The sequence below is a fragment of the Tamandua tetradactyla genome, chromosome 10 (assembly GCF_023851605.1).
Source record: "Tamandua tetradactyla isolate mTamTet1 chromosome 10, mTamTet1.pri, whole genome shotgun sequence".
Classification (NCBI taxonomy): Eukaryota; Metazoa; Chordata; class Mammalia; order Pilosa; family Myrmecophagidae; genus Tamandua; species Tamandua tetradactyla.
The window spans coordinates 107067585-107086969 of NC_135336.1; the positions used below are offsets into that span (position 1 = coordinate 107067585).

General features: G+C 57.4%; 1 protein-coding gene across 1 annotated transcript; it reads right to left on the bottom strand.

Moving 5' to 3' along the window:
- Positions 1–402: 402 nt before the first annotated feature.
- Positions 403–16327, bottom strand: PTTG1IP (PTTG1 interacting protein). Its single transcript, XM_077119186.1, has 6 exons — positions 16130–16327; positions 9498–9550; positions 7937–8045; positions 4671–4842; positions 4148–4194; positions 403–2147 (listed from the first exon to the last, which is right to left on the bottom strand). The coding sequence occupies exons 1-6, from the start codon at positions 16242–16244 to the stop codon at positions 2101–2103; spliced, it is 543 nt and encodes a 180-aa protein (XP_076975301.1). The 5' UTR covers positions 16245–16327; the 3' UTR covers positions 403–2100.
- Between the last annotated feature and the right edge of the window lie 3058 nt (positions 16328–19385).

Sequence of the window (19385 nt, forward strand, 5' to 3'; positions counted from 1 at the left end):
GGGTTCGCGCTGGGTGGCCAGGGGAGCCCCGGGCGAAGGGCACCATCTGCGATCAGTGGCAAGTGCGTGGGTTCTGCCGGGAGCTCCACATCTCAGCCAGCCAGCACCGAGGAAATAACCCAAAGGCTACTGCCTTCTCAACTTCTCTGTAATGCAACTAAGAGGGAAACCAAGGGGGCCGGAGTGTACCATGTGCCACGGCCGCCGAGGCTTCCTCCGGGGGGTGCTGGACTGGGAGCGCCTTCAGGACACAGGCACAAGGCCGACACTGCTCCCAGCACCCCTGGCGGCTCGGCCCATTTAAGTCCATCCGTGCTAGAACGTCTCACTCCACCCCACTGACCCGGCTCTCTCAATACCCCCAACTGCCCAGAACCAAAGCACGAGGCATGCAAAGAAAGATGAAGCAAACAGGGAATATGCTGTTTTATTGGAAAAAGGCTAAAAATTAAGGCACACCCAACTCCGTGGTTTTCCTTGAGACTACAATTCTATGGCAGCTCCTAGCTCCTGGAGTGAGGCTGGCTCAGGTTCCCGCATGGCATCTAACTTAAGGACGGGCATTCTGCTTTCGGCTCCACAACCTAAGCCCAAGGCTGTGGGGATTTACAGACATACAACTGTGTTAATACAAAGTTCAACAGAAAGTTTCTTTTATGAATAAACAGTATAGTCAAAATCTGAAGGCTGCTATAAAATATTCAGAACGAAATCACAATATTTTAAGTTGCTTATTCAAATGCCTAAGAAGTCAGAGAAATAAAACTAAGGAATTTGTTAAAGGATATTTTCTTCGATTGTGAAGTCTCGGTAGAAATGTTAAAGTGCAGCACGGACATTGCACAGCTGAAAAGGTCTGGCAGGCTGCTCAGGACTCTTAAACCCTCAGGGTCACCGGGCCAGGCGTGTACATCTGTGTGACGTGTAGCATGGTTATGGGTATGAGGTGGGGGCAGTGTGTGTTCTCTATGCCTGGTCCCTGCTGTCCCAGCGCTAAGTGTGCACAATGCGAAGCGACCTGGCCACTGGAGGGTTTCGCTTGCTTGAAGCGGCGTCTGCACAGGGGCTCCGAGAGGCGTGAGATGCTCCTGGAGACCCTAGGCTTGGCTTTAGGGAAAGGCAGAGCACGTGCATCTCGCCCTGCGGCAGGAGTCCTGCTGATGGACTCACACGTGGCCACCACATACCCTGGCCAGAAATGTGGCTCCATGCTTGGCACCGCTCCACAGGGCAGCGCCCTGAACAGCCACCACGGAGCCGGCGCAGTGTCCCTCGCGGGTCGACCACACCACAGAGAGGCTGGCCCAGGGTGGTCTGCCTTCCTCCCAGGTGAGCCTGTTGTCACCGAGACCCCTGCCGCTCTCCCAGACAGCCCGAGACCCAGGACAAAGGCGGTGCCACACACACGTGGGCCTGGGAGGGGAGGAAGGCAGCTCCCGCCACAGCCGCCAATATGTGCTGACCTCAGAGGGTGTGAGAAAGCAACCTAAATCCAGATTTCCTCTGAGAGCAAATCTTGAAAAATCAGCCAAGGGACCTGATTTTTCACATGGACGTTTTCTGATGAAATCTTTTACATGGGATAACATTCAAGAATCATCAAAAAACTATTGAAGGTGATTTTCACACTTCCTCAAAGCTCATCGATCCGCTGCGGTCAGAAATTGACGGTCAAAGGCGCCTGGACACGTGGCAGCGAGGGACACCTGTACATGGGCGTGCACACACTCGGCACCAGCCACAGCCTCAATTCCCCCAGGAGAACTGTCACACAGCGTGACGCATGTCAGTGGGTGCAGAGGCCCAGGGGCGCCATGGAGACGGGGCAGGTGGACAGTGCCCGGGCTGCAGACTCAGGCTGCCACCAGCCCATGCACTTCGGAGAACAGGGTGTGGACATGTCCTCGAGGAGACGACGACAGGTGTGATGTCTCCCGTGACTGGACACAGACACGGAGGTCAAAGGGGACAAAAGGCACAAATTTTCAGGACCAAGAGGGTCAGTGTCCCCAGCTGACCCTGCGAGGGGCAGCCCGCACACCAAGGCCAGGGGACGCACGCCGGGGCAGGAAGCTTCACCACGGCCCGGCAGGATGCGTTTCAGTTATTTTCAAACCGGGCGTACGGGTTTTCCTCTTTAAACAAACCTGAAAACAAAACAGACTTGGATTATGAACCCTGCCACCAGTGGGAAACAATATGCCACAAAGCCACGCAGATTAAGTTTAATATGAAGATTTGCTGAGGCTACAACAGAACTGGAGCTCCAGGCTGAAATCCTAGACTTAACCTTTGTTTGAAAATCAAACCAAAGTTTCACTTTAAAACCCAAATAAAATTTACCGGGAACAAAAATTCAAAGAGGTTCTAGGAAATAAAAACTTACGAGTCTTTATTAGTTAGGAGAAATTAAAAATTTAAAGCCAAGATTTCTTTCCATAGTGCTAGATGGCATCATACCAGGAAAAGTGCCATCTTACTTTAAATGTCCCTACAACTATGATTAACCTTGAGAACTGAGGCTACAAAAAGAACTAAGCATCAATTAATTCTCAAAGACAGTGATTTAATGGGAGTAAAATGTGAATTCAAACATAAAAATAAATCTCTGGCACTTCCCCAAAGACCAGTAGGTTTCTCTCCATGTGGCAGAAACAAGCAGGCACACTCACACTCACACACACACACACATCAAAAATCACTGCACTGTGCCTTTCTGGGTGGAGGGGTGGGGAGGGGACAGATGAGGGTGGGGGCTCGGGAGCCTGGTGGGCTGGCTCTGTGGGGGAAGCTGGAAGTCCGTCCATGCACAGGCCTCCCGGACACCACGTGCCAAGACAGCAGCCTCGCTCAGGCCTTGCTGGACACAAGGCTTCCCAGCCCTGTCCTAAAGGAAGGGCACGTCCCCATCAACTGGAGAGTTCACTCACGTGCACCACCCCATTCTCCCCTGGAGCCCCCAGGGAGTCCAGGTGTTCAGGGCTTCACTGTAAACTGTCCCTTGAAACTGGTTTTGCCAAGGCTGCTACAAGGCCGGCTGACCAGTGGCTAGAGTGCCACCTCCCTCTAGGCTGAAGGACGCCAGGGCTCCAGGTGCCTCGCAAGGCGGCTCAGTAACAACAACGAGGAGAAGGCAGCCGGGGCCTCGGCGGGGCAAGGAAGGCTGTGCATGCTGTGTGCATGTGTGAGAGAGTGGTGTGGGAGTGAAAGTGTAATTGCTGCGTTGTGAGTGGTGTGTATGCATGTGCATGTGAGTGGTGTGAGTGTACATGTGAGTGATATGTGTGCGTGTGCAGGTGCATGTGAGTGGAGTGTGTGCGTGTGAATGGAGTGTGCCTGTGGGAAGCCCCCAAGGTGCCGCAGTGTCTCCCTGTTTTCTGGTGTGCACAGGGCACCTGCTGGAGTGATGTGCCCCATCATACCGTGCCTGGCCCGTGGGACCCCGCACGCTTTGGAGACTGCAGTGACCCAGCGCAGGCACTGCCCACGCCCGGAGGCCAGAGAGCAGGCCAGAAAACCCAAAGCTTGGGCACGGGCTCAAGCAGCGTGGACCCAGGGCCCGAGGCGGCATCCATCTGCTCAAACACTGAACTATGTGAAGGCCTCCCGCGTGGAGAGGTCCGGGAGCTGACGTGGAGACTCGGGAGGGTGAAGGCTGCAGATCTCATCGTTCCAACTGCATGAGACACTGGACCGTGACACACACAGACCCTGGCTGTGCCCCAGTTACCCCAAGTCTCTCCAAATGAAAAAAAAAATTAAAAAAATGAAAAAACAACAACAAAACCTGGAGGAAACTGGGAGGGGGCAGTGAGGCCCCGAAAGGAAGACAGGACGAGAGGCTCCACAGGGGCACAGCCATGCCCCGCTTTCAGCCCAACCAGCGGCTCAGAGAGGGACCACGACAGGCCACGGTGGCACTGCCAGGACACCGAGCAAATGGGCATCAGGGGAAATGGGCTCCACGGACACGCCCGGCTGAAGGGAAAGTACTCCCTGGTTCCCTCTCTCGACATTCTGTAAGCCTGGTACGCTGCAGGCCCTCCCGGAACCTGGGCAGAGCCCGCTGCTGCTCAGCAAGAAACCCCCCACGGCTCATGGGGCCGCCGGGCCCGGGTCTCCTGGAAAGGGTCCCATCTGCTCTCACCGTATTTCTTCCGGATTTCATCGTGTCTCGACTTCATTTCTGCTCTCCTAAAAAACACAAAGAAATTATCATTTAGTACCAAAATACGATTACAGAGTAACTTCCAACGCATGCCTTTCGTGTTCTTTGGGCAGAGAAGCCGGTGTGTTCCGTGCTCTCCTCTTGTTTCCAGAGAGCCGAGGCCTCGCGCCCATGGGAACAGGCCCAGGCTACCGCCCGGTGTCTTATCAGGCTGTTCAAGCAGTGTCGTTTCCTAATTTTCCTAAAAGCAATTCAAAGACCCAGCACTGGGACTTCTTAAGACTGTTTTCACTGCATGGGCAGTGGGACACCACTCAGCCCCGCCCCCACCCAGGGCAGGTGCTGCCTGAGTGCAGGCGCAGCCGGGAACACGGGTGCGCTGAGTCGGGGGACACAGATGGGGCAGGCCCAGCTGCAGCGGGGCTGGGACTCCCCCACAGCCCTCGCCCCTAAGAGTCAAGGAGCCCTGCCCCAGGAGCCCCTCTTCCTGCAGCTCCCTCACCTTTCCTCCTGCCGCAGCCGCCGCTCCTCCCGCTCGCGTGCCGCCTTCTCATCGCTCTTGTCAGGTTTCGGGCTCCTCCTCCGGCGGCAGCAGCAGCAGCAGCACAGCGCGCCCGCCAGCAGCAGGGCTCCTCCCACCACCGACATGGTGATGATCAGCGCCTCAAAGTTCACTGGGGAGCAAGGGTGCCGGCTCAGCACGGCACCCACCCCCAGCCAGCCCCTGCCCCAGGCCAGGGTTCATGGGGACGCTGTCTCATCAGAGCCCAGCCCCAGACAATGAGTCTCACGGCTCGCTCCCTACCGGGTCCCCTCACCTGTGCACCCTGCCTGGATCGGGGGCTCAAGGGACAGGGAGAAGGCTCAGTGCCACCCCAGGTGGACACACACTGGGACCCCCTGCCCAGGGCAGAATTCTCACTCACACACTCGCTCACTCAAGCCCCGGAGAACAGGAGAACACCTGACACATGGGTGAGGAATGCCCGGAAGCCACACGCACACCTGACACCAGACTCATTTCAGAGGCACCAAGGATGCAAACCCACAGCACAGCTGAGCACAAGCTTGCCTGTAAGAAGCAGTGGGAAAGAGACCTAAAAGCTGTTAAGACTGGAAAGATTTGAGTGCACCCATTCACAACTCAGCACAGCAAAACACGCACACCCAACAAAAACCAATACACAAAGACGTGCAACGTGACAGAGAATTAGCATCCTTCCTAAGCAAAGAGCGCTACAAATCAATGAGGAAGGACAAGCTGGCATCATCGACAGAAAACATGAAAACACCTAGCAAAGGTGACAAACTCATAAATAGTCCAAGACAGGAAATTATGCTAGCTTTGTTGTAAAAAAAGACAAAGTGCCCCAATTAAAACACACAGCATGCTGTACCCCACCACCTGGGAGTCATTCTGAGCATGTAGGGACCACGGGCAAGCCCCACCCACGGGAGTGGACGGACACAGCAAGCCCCACCCACGGGAGTGGACGGACACAGCAAGCCCCCCACCCACGGGAGTGGACGGACACAGCAAGCCCCCCACCCACGGGAGTGGATGGACACAGCAAGCCCCTCACCCATGGGAGTGGACGGACACAGGCGGATGGAGACAAGCAAGCCCCATCCACTCCACCGCTGGGAGCAACACCGCCTGCTCCCACCCGACACTGAGAAGGAAGGACAAAGTGCCACGTGTCCATCTCTCCAGAAAAATGAAACCTCCACCTGAGCTGTGACCCAGGTCATCTTTTGCGTCCAGGCATTCAGCCCTTTCTCGTCCTCGTGCTACCTGCACCCCACCTTCCAGCCATGACCGTGAACTCTGCATCCTGCGTGCATCTCGGGGTGGGCTTGGCCGAGTTGAGGCGTGTGGCCCCAGAGGTGGCTGGGGAAGGGGGCACACAGAGCCCGGGGCCCAGCCGGTACCTGCCCTCGTGCTGTGGACACGTGCTCCCCTTCCTGGGCTGGGGCGCACTTCGATTACTTTATGTAAGTGGACGCTTTGCTGGGGATCCAGCGTACTTGCCGTGGTCGTGTCAAGGACAGTGGACTGGGAAGGACATCCAGCCATGTTCCCAGTCTGGTTCCTAGTATGCCTTGTCTTCCTGTCCCCACAGCCACGGGGTCGCAGACCCAGTGGGATACTTGCCCCACCATGCACCCAGGGCCCAAGAAGGGCCAGAGCACCAGGCCTGACGTGGTGGGAGGCACCTGGCCAGGGGTCTGCACTACCCTTCCGTCCCATGCCCAGCTGTCGGTCCCCACATGAGGGCAGATTTTAAATGACCGTGACCCAAGGAGAACCAGGCTGCCTCACAAGTGTCTCTTTTGTGCTGCTGGCCTGGCCCCCCCAGAGCTACCCCTCTTCCCTGGCTGTGGGGTTTCTGCAATGGCCCCAATGAGCTGTACTCTAAGGGTATTAATTTGTAAACTGCTGGACTGTAGTAAACCAGAATTGGAGCAGCTTTAATAAGGGAATTCAATAAGTTACAAGTTTATAGTTCTAAGCCTATAAAAAATGTCCAAACTAAGGCATCAGGGAAAGATTTCTTAATTCAAGAAAGGCCGATGAGTCTAGAACCCCTCTGTCAGCTGGGCAGTCACATGACTGGCATCTGCTGGGCCCCTGCTCCTAGGCTCCGTTGCCTTCAGCCTCTGTTCCTGCGGAGACTCCTCACTCTGCTTCTCCAGGGCTGGCTTTCATCTCTTGGCTTCCCTTGGCTCTCTCCAGGTTCTGGCTTGCTTAACACCTCATGGCGACGTCTCCTGGGCTCCAAGCATCTTCAAGCATCCATGTCTGTTCTTCAAGTATCGGCACCTGTTTCAGCTCTAAATTCTCTCTCCAAACTGTTTCCTCTTTTAAAGGACTCCAGTAAACAAATCAAGACTCACCTGGAAGGGGTGGAGTCATCTCCATGTAGTCAAAAAGTCATACACACAACTGGGCATGCCACACCTCCGTGGAGATAATGTAATCAAATGTTCCCACCCAACACTACTGAATTAGGATTAAGAGAATCGGCCGCCCCCACAAGATTGGATCAGGATTAAAACATGGTGTCTCTGGCCCCAGGAGCTGCCCCACGAAGACGTGCCTGGCCGGAGGTAGCCCCTGAGCCACCCACTCCCATCACACTAGCTAACTGGCCAAAGGAAGAAGTTCCCTTAGCAGAGCTCGCCACGACTATGCACAACCGCCACGCAAAGTCCTTCAGAGATGACCCACAGCCCTCTGGCTTCTCTCCAAAATGCCAAGTCACCGAAACTCTCCTGTATCAGGTACTGGTTCCATGGTACGTCAAGAGGTGAGAGCACCCAATGGCCATGAGATTACAGAAGATCCCCAGTGATTCAATAAAATACACTGTGAGTCTGAAGGACATTCACTGTTGTACCGACAGGGACTCTAAAACTCGAGAAGCCTCAATAACACACGAAAAATCCATACTACACTGACCACCACAGGAACAGCCGTGTCCTTCTGGGGCATCAGGACCCTCAAGTAGGAGGGAAACCCACAGGAGAAGGGGGCTGGATGGGGAGAAGGGAGCTGCAGGGAGGGGGAATCCATGCCAGCGGCACAGCTCCAAGCCCACCCCGTACCGAGGCCGGTGGCCCTGAGGTGCACACAGCTTCCGGACACTGAGCTGGGGCTGTTACCTAGCTCATGGGAACGTACTTTCTGGCAACTTATGTTCACCAAGCACACACTGGTTTAAAAAGCACAGATTTTGCAAGAAACAAAGTAAAACAATGACTTACCCCAGCAAACACCCCAGCGTGCAGAACTCAGCTTACAAAGAGAATGAGGTGGCAGGATTTTTGAAACTGGGTAATCCAGACACGCCTTGTTAGTGTTGCACCAAAGACACTGGAAGGCAGACACGAGAGAGCCTCAGAGGCGCAGTGCGTGAGCCTCAGGCAGCGACCCGCGGCGTCCCTTCCCTGGCACAGCCGCAGTGGCCCCCCTGCTCCTGGACACAGCCACCGGCGCAGCCCTCCTCCCTGCCCCTCCCCTGGGCACTGGTGTGGCCCCTCCCCTCCCACCAGCTCTCCTGGAGCCCCGCCCCCAGGGGCCAGGCCACCCAGCCCCAGGACCGCGGTCCCCTCCAGAGCCGGGAGGGCTGCCGAGCAGCGCACACAAGAGCGCTCCAGGACCACGCAGGAGCGGAGGCTTCCACAGCTGAGCGCCTTCCAGCAGAACAAAGTCCAGCGACTAGAGAGAAGAGCAGCCAAGAGAGCCCCTGGGTCGGGGGGACCACTGGGGCTGCCCAGGGCGCCGCTGCCCCCTACCCGTGGGAGCGAGCCCCGAGGCGGCAGCACAGCCCCTCCAGGTCTCTGGTGACCCGCCCTGCTCCCTGCACACGCCAGCCCAGGGAAGCGAGACACGGCTATATGGTCTTAAAACACCCTCGAGAAAAGGCTGGGGGCAAGGGAGGGGGTGTGCTTTCCTGGGTCCCCAAGGACAAAGGTGTCGCTCCACTGGCCTCAGGAGGCCAGGGCAGACCAGGGCGCTGCTGGATCGGGAACCCGGGGCACAGGGGCCCCAAAAGGACCCCTACACGGCAGCACCGTCCTTGGCCTCTCCAATGACACACTGTGGCAATGAAGCTCACGCACCAATTCCCCTCCTGCAGGGCGGCTGCACATGCACCTTCCAGGGCCCAGGACGCCCCGGGAAGGGACCCCGCTGAGCCTCTGGCCTGACGCGGGGCTAAGGATGGAGTAACTGCACGCAGATGCCCCTGCCTGACTTACATGGCCCTGGCTCTGGACCGCGACTGGTGTCCTCTAGTTTCTCATGTGGGGGGTCCATGAGCCCTCTCCTTGCCCTTGCCCCCTCCTAGGCCTGTGTGAAAAGCAGAGGGAAGTGGCAGCTGCAGCCCTCCACAGCAGCGGGAAACCACAGGACACACAGGCTTACGGCCAACTGGCAGTCCTCTTGCCATAAGGGCTCCTCCTGAGCAGAGATGGGGACGAGGAGCTCCGTGCACCTGCAGCCCAGAGGTACCTGCCTCACGTCTCTGGGCCCACCAATAAATGGAGACCCCGCTTGCCCCAACAGGGCTCTCAGCCCCTGCCCTGAGCTCCTCAGCCAGCACAGCCGCCATGCGCCAGGGCCCACACAGGAGCTCAATTCTGCCCGTCTGCAGCTGCCTCAGATGGTGAGACAGGCCGGGCCCAGGCCAGAGCAACATGTAATAAACAGCAGAGAAATACTCTCCAGGTCCCAAGAGCAGACGCCTTCCAATACATGGTAATAGAACCTTCCCATACAAAGCACGTCCACTTTTGGTATATGCATAATTCACATGTTACTTACGGAGACGTTTTTCAGGCACTCTTCACAGGTTCTGTTTGTGTTTTGAGAACAAGCTGTGGGAAAAGAAGAATAAACACATCTCTAAGAACCATGCAACATCAACATGAGCTTGGGAGGGGGGAGGGGAATGAGGGGGTTGAGGGGGAGGGTGGGGGCGTGCTGATAAAGGACACTGCCAACAGCCGGTCTGGGGAGCCTCCCAGCAACCCACAAAGAGCCCCCAGATTGCTGCCAGCGGAGCCCTGGGGAGAACACCCAAACGGGCACACATGGCTCCTACCTGGGGAGCCTCTGGGGGAAGGGAGGACCCAGTGCCAAAGGCTGTTGACATCTAAGCTTGGAGAGGCACCAGCCCGAACCTCAGGTGTGTTCCCACCAGCGAGGTCCTGGGCCCACGGGAGCACTGGGGGCGCGCTGCCGGAAGAGGGGGAGGGGCTCAGCGCTGTGGAACAAGGTCCCACTCCTCAACCAACAGGCCCCTGCCCGGCAGCACGTCCGCCCCAAGGCACTCACCGAGAAAGAAAACCTAGGTACACAGACAGACCCACACGGGGTCCACGGCAACTTCATTTATGCCCAAAACGGGATGGACAAGCAGCCTGGTGCATTCCCACACGGCCAGCCCCCAGCGATAAATGAGATGGCACACATAAAACTCGCGGATGAATAAACGCCTCACAGAGAGCATCCGGGATGACTCCAGGCGTGCACCTTTCCAGGACAGGCAGAACACAGAGAAGGCCGACTTAGGGCAGGGAAGGAGGGAGTGAGCGGGAGAGGCCGCGGGAACCTTCTGGAGAGGCTGCGATGCTGTGGGGCTGCACAGGGGAAGGACAGCAACGGACTAGGCTCCTTGAAGAAAATAATCCTGACTTCACAATGACAGGAAATGCTAAGCACAGGGTGATGAATAAATACAGGAGAATGATGAGCTGAAAAGGCTGTGTCTTGCAATGTCATGTAAGAACTACCTGCGGAGGCCAAGGCTACCGTGTGGTGTGTGGGAACCAGCTAGGGTCTCCAGGCCCCGCCCCCAAACCCATCATCGCTCCTGAACAGGCCAGGCAACAGGCTGTACCTCCGGGGGGTCCCTGCAAAACACACCTGACCCCAATCCCGGGAGCACCAGACAGACCCAAGGGAGGGCGTTGCACAGCCAGCTGCCTGGACCCAGCGAGGCCGAGGTGCGGTCTCAGATCAGGGGAGACTGCACATGGACGGTGCACCAAACCCAGCACCCAACAGCCATAAACACCCAGACCTTGTCAGATGCGCGCCTGTTCTTGGGAACAGGGTGTCACCCAGAGGACATGCAGTCAAGTAAGACCGAGCGGGCATGTCCGGGGGGGCACAGCAACAGGGCGAACTGCGAGCCTACAGTTCGGGAGCTCACGGCGCGAGCCCTTTAACTTCTGGAGCTTCAGAAAGTTTTTCTAAACAAGCAGCTGGGGAGGGGCGGCACTGCGGAAACCCTGCGCTGCCTTCCCTCCCCCTCTTTTAAAGCCCCCTCCAGGAGAGGGTGCACCTGCCTCTCCTCGGTCTTATGGGCACAGGGACCACAGGGCACAGGACTCTTCAAGGGGAGCGTCCTTCTAAAGCCTTTTGACCACTGGCCTCGTGCACACTAGAAGAGATACCAGCCAGCTCCTTCCTGCGCGTGGAAGAGGCCCCAGAACACAGGCCAGGCACCGGCCAGCCCAGAGCAGGGGGGGTTTCAATAAAAGGGGAAATGCCAATGTCAAACAATCGTCAGCAAAACAATGTCAGAGGCTAGAGATATGAACCAAGCTTATCTGGACAGGACTGGGGTAAATCGGAATATAGCATAAAGGATGATACGGTTCAGGTTTTAAAATTTCAACTTCTGTGTGAAACCAAAGGGAGAGATGTTTATTTGGGGCAAATTTATATTTTGAGTAGAGCCTTACCTAATTTAACACGCATGGTCAGGTGTGTCAACCACATAAGTACATGGGATCTTGAAAAGGGCATGAGATCTTGCTGGTTTGTCCATGTAAGTGTGATGCCCCGACATATCTCAGAGCGATTTGGACAGTGAATAAAGAAGTATTTGCAAAGTCCCCTTGCAGAATTGGGGAATAAGGAAGAAATATTCAACTTCTCCATCTGGGGAATTCCTGATATTCTCACAAGCAGTGTGACAAGCAATTCAATAGGCTGAGCCCTTGATCTTGGAACTTGCCCCTATGAAACTTATTCCTGCAAAGGAGAGGCTAAGCCTACTTATAATTATGCCTAAGATTCACCCCCAGAGAACCTCTTTTGTTGCTCAGATGTGGCCTCTCTCCGTAAGCCACCTTGGCAGGTGAATTCGCTGCCCTTCCTTCTACATGGGCCATCTCTCCAGCGGTGTAAATCTTCCTGGCAGCACGGGAAGAAACCCTGCGATGAGCTGGGACCCAGCATGATGGGATTGAGAAAACCTTCTTGACAGGGAGAGGGAGAGGGAGGGGGAGGGGGAGGGGGAGGGGAGGGGGGGGGGAGGGAGAGAGAGAGAGAGAGAAATGAGACAAAATAAAGTGTCAGTGACTGAGAGAGTCCAGAGTCAAGAGGTTAGCCTGGAGGCTATTCTTACGCATTATATACATGTCCCTTTTCACTTTATGGTGTACTGGAGTGGCTAGAGGGAAGTACCTGAAACCGTTCAACTATGTTCCATAACCTCAATTCTCAAAAACAGTTGTGTGATGATACACCATTTTTTTCATAATGTGATTTTTTTTCTTCACAAAGCTTTTACAATGTGACTGTATAATTGTGAAAACCTTGTGTCCAATGCTCCTTCTATCCAGGGTATGGATAGATGAGTAAAAGAACCCCGATAATACATAAATAAATAATGGGGGGGGGAGATAAAGGGTAAACAATTGAGTAGACTGAAATACTGGTGGTTAATAAGAGGGATGTATGGGTTTTTTATTTCTTTTTTCTGCAGTGATGCAAATGTTCTAAAAATGATCATGATGATGAATACACAACTATGTGATGCTATTGTGAGCCGCTGATTGTACACCATGTACGGACTGTGTGTGAAGATTTTTCAATAAAAATATTAAAAAGAAAAAATAACACATTAGAGGCAGGGAAGGTCATTCGATTTCCTCATCTGGAAATGCAGAAGGAGAGGAAAGCCCAGGGACTTCTGCTTCGGCCCTACAGACAGGCCATCCCCATTTCTCCAAGAGGGCCCTCTCTCACCTCACCACGGGGAGAGAAAACCGTGGAGAACAAGCCCACCCCAAAGGTGAGTGTCCCCGGCTCCCGAGAGCCTGGGGAGGAAAGGCTTTCGCTTAGATTCCACTTCTCCACAGTCAGAGAATTTCAAGTTCACTCACTTGGGGAAGTCAATGAAAAGGCAACAGAAGGAGGTTCTTTTGCTAAGATACACTAAACCATGACCCACTTTGTGTTCTTGCCTAAAGTTTCAAGCGAGTCAATTAATTCAGCAAGTGTGAAGGACACACACTTGCACGTTTGCATAGAGACTCACTTTAAGAGATAAGGAAATAGGCAAGTATTTACGGTGTGGGCGCTTTACACAAAGGCCTGTGAAAGGGAATGTGTGGAGAATGCCTACCTTGTCCACTTTAGATGAGAAACGGGAAAATCCATTTAGACAAAAGAAAGTCCTGGTCATCCCACTATTTCAGTGGAAAATACAGAGAAGGTGTAGCACAGATCAAAAATGCACACCATGTGCAGCCAATGTGGAAGACAGTTTGGCAATTCCTCAGAAAGTTAAACACAGATCCATAATATGACCAGGCAATCCCACTTCTACGTAAGCACCCAATAGAACAGGTATTTGTGCAACAATATTCACAGCAGCATTACCCACAATTGCCACAAGGTGGAAACGACCACAGGGTCCATCAGCAGACGACCGATTAATACGGGGTGGCCCACCCATTCTGGGGGGTATCACTCTGCCGTGAAAGGGAAAGATGTTCTGACACTTGGCAACAATGCGGACGAACCCTGAAGATATCACCTGAGTCAAGTAAGCGAGACACAAAAGGACACATGTGGCATGATCTCCCCTACACCAAATAACTCCAACAGGCAAATGCACAGGGGCAGAGAGCAGAGTTCGGGCTACCAGGGATTCTGTCTGGAATGATGGAAGATCTTGGCAAACGGATGGGGGAGGGGGTAGCACATCAAGGTGGGCACAGTCCCATCGAACTGTAGGCTTGGGAGTGCCCGGGATGGGAAGCTGTACGTGGTACACATGCTTTCACAATTAAACACAGAAAGAGAGGGCGGACCACGGTGGCTCGGCAGGCAGTGCTCTCGTCTGCCATGCCAGAGACCCGGGTTTGATTCCCAGTGCCTGCCCGTATAAAAAAAAAGAGAGAGAAAGAGAGGAACTAAAGAGACAATGACAATTAAATGCAATCCATGATCTTGGACCAATAACGGAGAAGAAAATGCCCAGAAGGATATCATTAGAGCACAAGGAAAAACTGGGATGTAAGCTGTAAGCTTCTTAATCGCTGTTAAGTTTCTGACCTCCTTCACTGCACTTAAGGTGGTGACATAAGGGAACGTCCCTGTTCTTAGGAAACGTACCTGGAAGTACCAGGTATGCAAGGAGCATGATGGATACAACCTATTCTCAGACGTTATGAATACTGCCAGACGGACAGATGGGTAGATCAGCAGGCAGGCAGAATGACCAGGCAAATGTTAAAAGTTAGTGGATCTGAGTGTCTGGGTATGGGGTAGGTTGGTGTTGAGTGTCTACTAAATTTGAAATTATTCCAAGATAAAAGTATTTAAAAAGTACTGTGCGCACACTGTAACAGTGCTGGACAGTCCTCAAGCTGAGGGGGAGCAAGGGGCGCCTGGCCCTTCACCACCTCCACTGCGGGCTATAGCACACGGCTTTCCCCGGACTCTGGCTCAGGATGAGCAAAGGAGGTTCTTTCAGGCCGTCTCCCTCCCAGGCGCACAAAGTGCTTGGCTGGCATCTGAGTCCAGACCCAACTAAAGTGGCGTCCAAAAGCCCCACCACCATTCCTTCAATTTCAGTATTTTTGCTGTAAAGACCTTCGACATGTCATGGGTTCCTAATGTCTTCCTTCCACCAAAGCACACCAGACGTTTGTTTAAGCACTCATCTGGGGTTGGTGGATGGATTCTTTGACTTCATGACCTTTGCCGGCGTTCACAGCAACATCCCTGCAGCGCGTGTTCTCCGCGCTGTGCAGATGGTACCGCGAGGGAACGGGAGGGGAGGAGGCAGACAGGGGACCAGACGTGGGCAGCTCCCCACTGGACGCTCGCGGGTGGAAGGCTGAGACGCCAGCACGGCTGTCCTGATCAGCCCCGAACCGGCAGACCACCTGCGTGCGCTTCGGTCTCGACATCCCTCACAAGTCCAGAGCTGAAGCCAGGGCAGCCCCTCCGCCTTCTCCTAGGCCAGCTGCGCCCGCCAGGCCTACTGAAGACTCCCTGGGCAGAACCGTTCTCCGCCCTCACTGGAATGTCAACAGGTGTGATTGCACAAACACTGCTTCACGAGGAGGGCACGGCGTGAACGACTGGGAAACTTGTGCAAACTCAGCTTTCTGCACGACTTTTCTGTACACCTACAAGTGCTCTAGGAGAGCCCTGCTCCCGCACCCGTCCCGAGAACCCCATGCACACCGAAGTCCACTGCACAAGGCATGCTGCAGCCCCAGGCACCCCCATCCAGCGGCCGAGGGGAGGGGAGGCCGCCCTGCGCCGGGATAACAAGGGAAGGGCGCCTGACTACGCCGGGGTTAAAGGGCCTGGGCTCCGGGAGCTGGGAAAACGCGAGCCCTCCAGCGGGGCCACCTCCCCAAACAAGGCTAGCCCACGCTCCGCAGTGGAAGCCCCCCTGGTCTCCAGACAGCCACCAGGCGTCCCGGTCTACAGCCCTCCCCCACCCGCCGCCAGCCCCCAACGCTCTCGCCTCCTGTTTCTCACATTCTTTGGGCCTTAGGTCACCCCTCCGCCCACGGCCCAACCGCTGGCTTCCTGGCCAGTCTCCCAGGACCTCAGGCCCCCGCGCAGGGTCAGGTGGTCCCCGAGACAGGGTGGGACAGCGCGCGGTGCCGCCCTCCTGCCTGTCCGCGCCGCGCAGACGCGCACCTAACTTAAGACACGAGATCACCCAGGGCCGCGGTCGGAGCCGGGACCCCCGGGCTGGACCCGCCCGCCGGGCAGGGTCCGCCCCAGCCCAATCTCGGAAGTGCATTTCATCGCGGTTACGGGCGGGCCTGCCAGGACGCCCGCGAGGGGCCCAAGGGGGCCCTGGCTGCCCTTGCGCCGGCTCCCCGCGCGGGAAGACCCCCGCCGGTCGGCCCCCGCGACCCTCTTGGAAGGCGCGCGGCTCCGGAAGGGCGGGGCGGGGGCGGGGCGGGGCGGGGCCGCCGAGCCCTCTGGGCGCCGCCTCGGGGGTCGGGGTCAGCGGTCAGCGACGCCGCTGCCGGGGGGTAGGGCCAGGCGGGCGCAATCCCGCCCCCGCCCACCTTTCGTCACGGCCTCCGCCCCGCGCCCACGCCCCGCCCCGGGACCCCTCCCCAACTCACGACCTCTGGGGTCCCGCCCCACCCCTCGGCCGCCCCGGCCCGGGCCCTCACCTGCTCCGGGGGGCGGCTGCGCGGCGGCCGCGGGGACGAGCAGGAGGAGCAGCGAGGAGCTGCCGAGGAGCAGCCCCCAGCGCGGTGCCGATCCGCGGACCCCTCCGGGCGCCATGATCGCTGCTCGCTGCCCGGCGACACCCGCAGTCGGCGCGTCCACACAACGACGCCAACCGCGGCCGTCTCGGACCGGAAGCAGGACGGGGCGGGGCCAGGCGCAGTGCGCAGCCGCGGTTCCCTGCTCACCCCGCCCCTGCGCTCGCCCCAGCGGCGCTCGTCCCCGCCTCCGGCGCGCCGGCTCTTGGGGACGGGAGGCTCCATGCGCCTGCGCGGCTGGGGAGGGCTGCGGCTCCGTGCGCTTGCGCGGCTGGAGAGAGGTGCTGCTCCGTGCGCCTGCGCGGCTGGGGCGGGCTGCGGCTCCCTGCGCCTGCGCGGCTGGGGAGGGGTGCTGCTCCGTGCGCCTGCGCGGCTGGGGCAGGCTGCGGCTCCGTGCGCCTGCGCGGCATTGGTTGGTAGCCGCAGAAGGCGTCTGGCGGGACCTCGGAGAGAAGCCGCCACCCTTCCAAGGTAGAGGCATCCCATGACCTTTACCTGAAAGTGGAGCAGGGCTCCAGAAAACTGTCCTCCGCAGGTCGGTGGCACTGCCGCACTTCTGAGGTTGCTCCCGCGGGCCATGCAGAGACTGCGCTCTCGTCCGGTTGTGGCTAGGCTCAGACCCCCGCCCCGACACCCCCGTCTCCGGACACCGCTGACCCCGGACACCGCATCCTGGACTCACCAGTCCCCTGACACCCCGACTTTGGACTCCCACCAACCCGGCCACCCCCATTCCCCGACACCCCAGTCCCGGCCACCCCCGACCCCAGACAGCTCCATCCCCGGCCCCTCTGACCCCGGATCCCGGCCACCCCCATCCCCATCACCGCCATCAGGGAGAACTGCAACTGGAGAAGAGTGCGAGTGCGGAGCCCAAGGCCGCAGGGCCAGGGAATGGAGCTCCAGGGGCTGGGGACGGGGCAGCGGGGCTCAGATCACCCCCCTCCCCTGACAAAGTCACAAAGGTGGTAGGGGGTCCCAGACAGCATCCCCTAGCCCTCTCCTGGCCCGCCGCTTTCTCCGGGGCGGTCAGGAGCACCCACTAAAGGCCATCCCCCTTTTGGGTGCTGTGCCATTCCACACCTGGGGAGGTGCTGATGAGCAGGCCCTGCAGGCCTTAGCCCTGGACGCTGGACGCGGCAAGGGGAAGGGTCAGTGGTGGGCCCCGCCCCGAAGCGGATACCAACCACACCGGACAGCACAGCCTTCCCTCTTTTCTCCCACACGACGTGGGCTGTGGGGAGCTGCCGCCCACCCCGGGCCACACCCGAGGCCGGCTGTGGTGGTGCGTCTTCCCAGCTCTTTGGGCCTTCAGGGCGGAGTGGAGGGCGTGACATGGAGGATTTGCCCTCCGGACCCTTTGTTCTGGGCAAGGACCGAGGTGGGCATGGGCAGCGAGTTTCCACTGGGCTTGGAACTGTGTTCTCAGAGGCGCCATGCAGCCTCTGCTGCCCGGTGTCTCGGCAGGAAAGTGGGCGGTCCATCCCCAGGCATTGGGGAGGGCGGCCAGGAGGCCAGGGTGAGGCTGAGGCCAGAGCCCTCAGGAGTCCACCGGCCGGAACTGCGCAGAAAAGCCCTCGGCGAGCCACCCCCACCCCCCACCCCGGGTTGTTTTCAACCAGGGCAAGTGTCTGAGCTCTTTTTTTTTTTTTCATCGTTGCAACTAGATTCTTCAGTAGGTTAAAGAAGTAAATAATTACTTCCAGCGAGGCGTTTACTAGAGGGAGGTAAGATCTTAAACCCTCACAGTGGCCAGCTCTGCAGGGGTTTCTGGTTTAGCTGAAGACAAGGAAAGGGCTTGAGGCCTCGGACTTTGGATGGGCTTGGAAGGGAGCTGGGAAGGCCTGGGCCTGGGCTCCGCGGGATGGAGTCCACAGGTGCTCTGGCTGAGGCAGGGGGACGGGAGCGGGGGCAGCAGCCGCTGGCCTGAGCCCTGTTCTGTGGCTGGACCATGGATGCCGTGGAGCAGACGCCCCTGAATTGGGCGACTCCAAGGGGGGCTGCAGGCGGGAAGAGCTCCCACCTCCCCTGGGTGGTCATCAGCTCTGTGGGTTTCAGAGCTTGTCTGTGTGGCTGCCAGTCATGTACCAGGGCCCATGGGGTCCCCTGTCTGCCCTCATCCAAGATGTCCCTTGGCACAGGAGAGTTTCTCAAAGCATTTCCCAAGCCGGCCTCCTGGAGTGCCTCTGGGCCACCTGGGGAGGGAGGCCCCCGTGACCCTGGAGGGGGCATGACCCCTCCTGCACACTCATTAGCAGTCACAAAACTGGGGGCTCCATAACTTCAAGTTCACGCGGCCGCTACCAGGCAGGGCTAGGCTTGGGTCCGGGAATCGTCCTCAGAGTCCGCCATCCTTCCTGGCCACTCTGCTGACTTCCCCTGGCACAAGAGGGAAAGTTTCAAAGGGATTATTTGGAAACCAGTGAGAAATGCCACAAAAACACGGAATAGGCCGGGTTTATGGACTGAGGGCAGCTGACGCTACATCTGTGGTCCTGCTAGAGGATGCTCCGACCAGGCCTTCTCTGCCACCCTGGGAGCCAAACCAGGGCGTATGGGCTCGGGGCATGGCTGAGGGTCAGGCTCACCTGGGGGTCAGGCTCACCTGGGGGTGGACCTCCCTCCGTCCCATGCCCGGACCGCGCTTTTATGTGGATGATTAAGTATTTCCTCTTCTAGCTGCAGAGGATTTGAACCCCTTGGAGGGCTCGTCCCAACCAGGCTGTACCCGCTCCCCGGCCCCCCAGTCTCCCCATTAGGCACATCTGGGTGGGCCGAGGAGTGTGGATTTGTAACAAGTTCCCAGGGGCTGTTGGTCCCAACCAGGTTTTGCCAACCTCTGGTTTAGGTCAGGGCTCTCAGCCCCAGCTGCATGTCAGTTCCCAAGGAGCCCTGAAATGACAAACGGCCCACCCCAGGGCGAGCAGGTGAAGACAGCGTGGGGCCAGTACTGTTTCTACGTTCCCCTGGGCAGGCTGGCTGGGAAGCCCTGGGCTGGAAGGTGTGGGAAGAATCGGTAGGTGTGGGGAGATGGGCAGGTGTGGGGAGGGTGGGCAGGTGTGGGGAGGACACGCAACATGTGCTCTGGACTGTTTCCACCCCACGAAGTTGAGAGGGGTGGAGGTGGGGTCCTTTCAGTTTTAAAACTGGAACAGTCCCA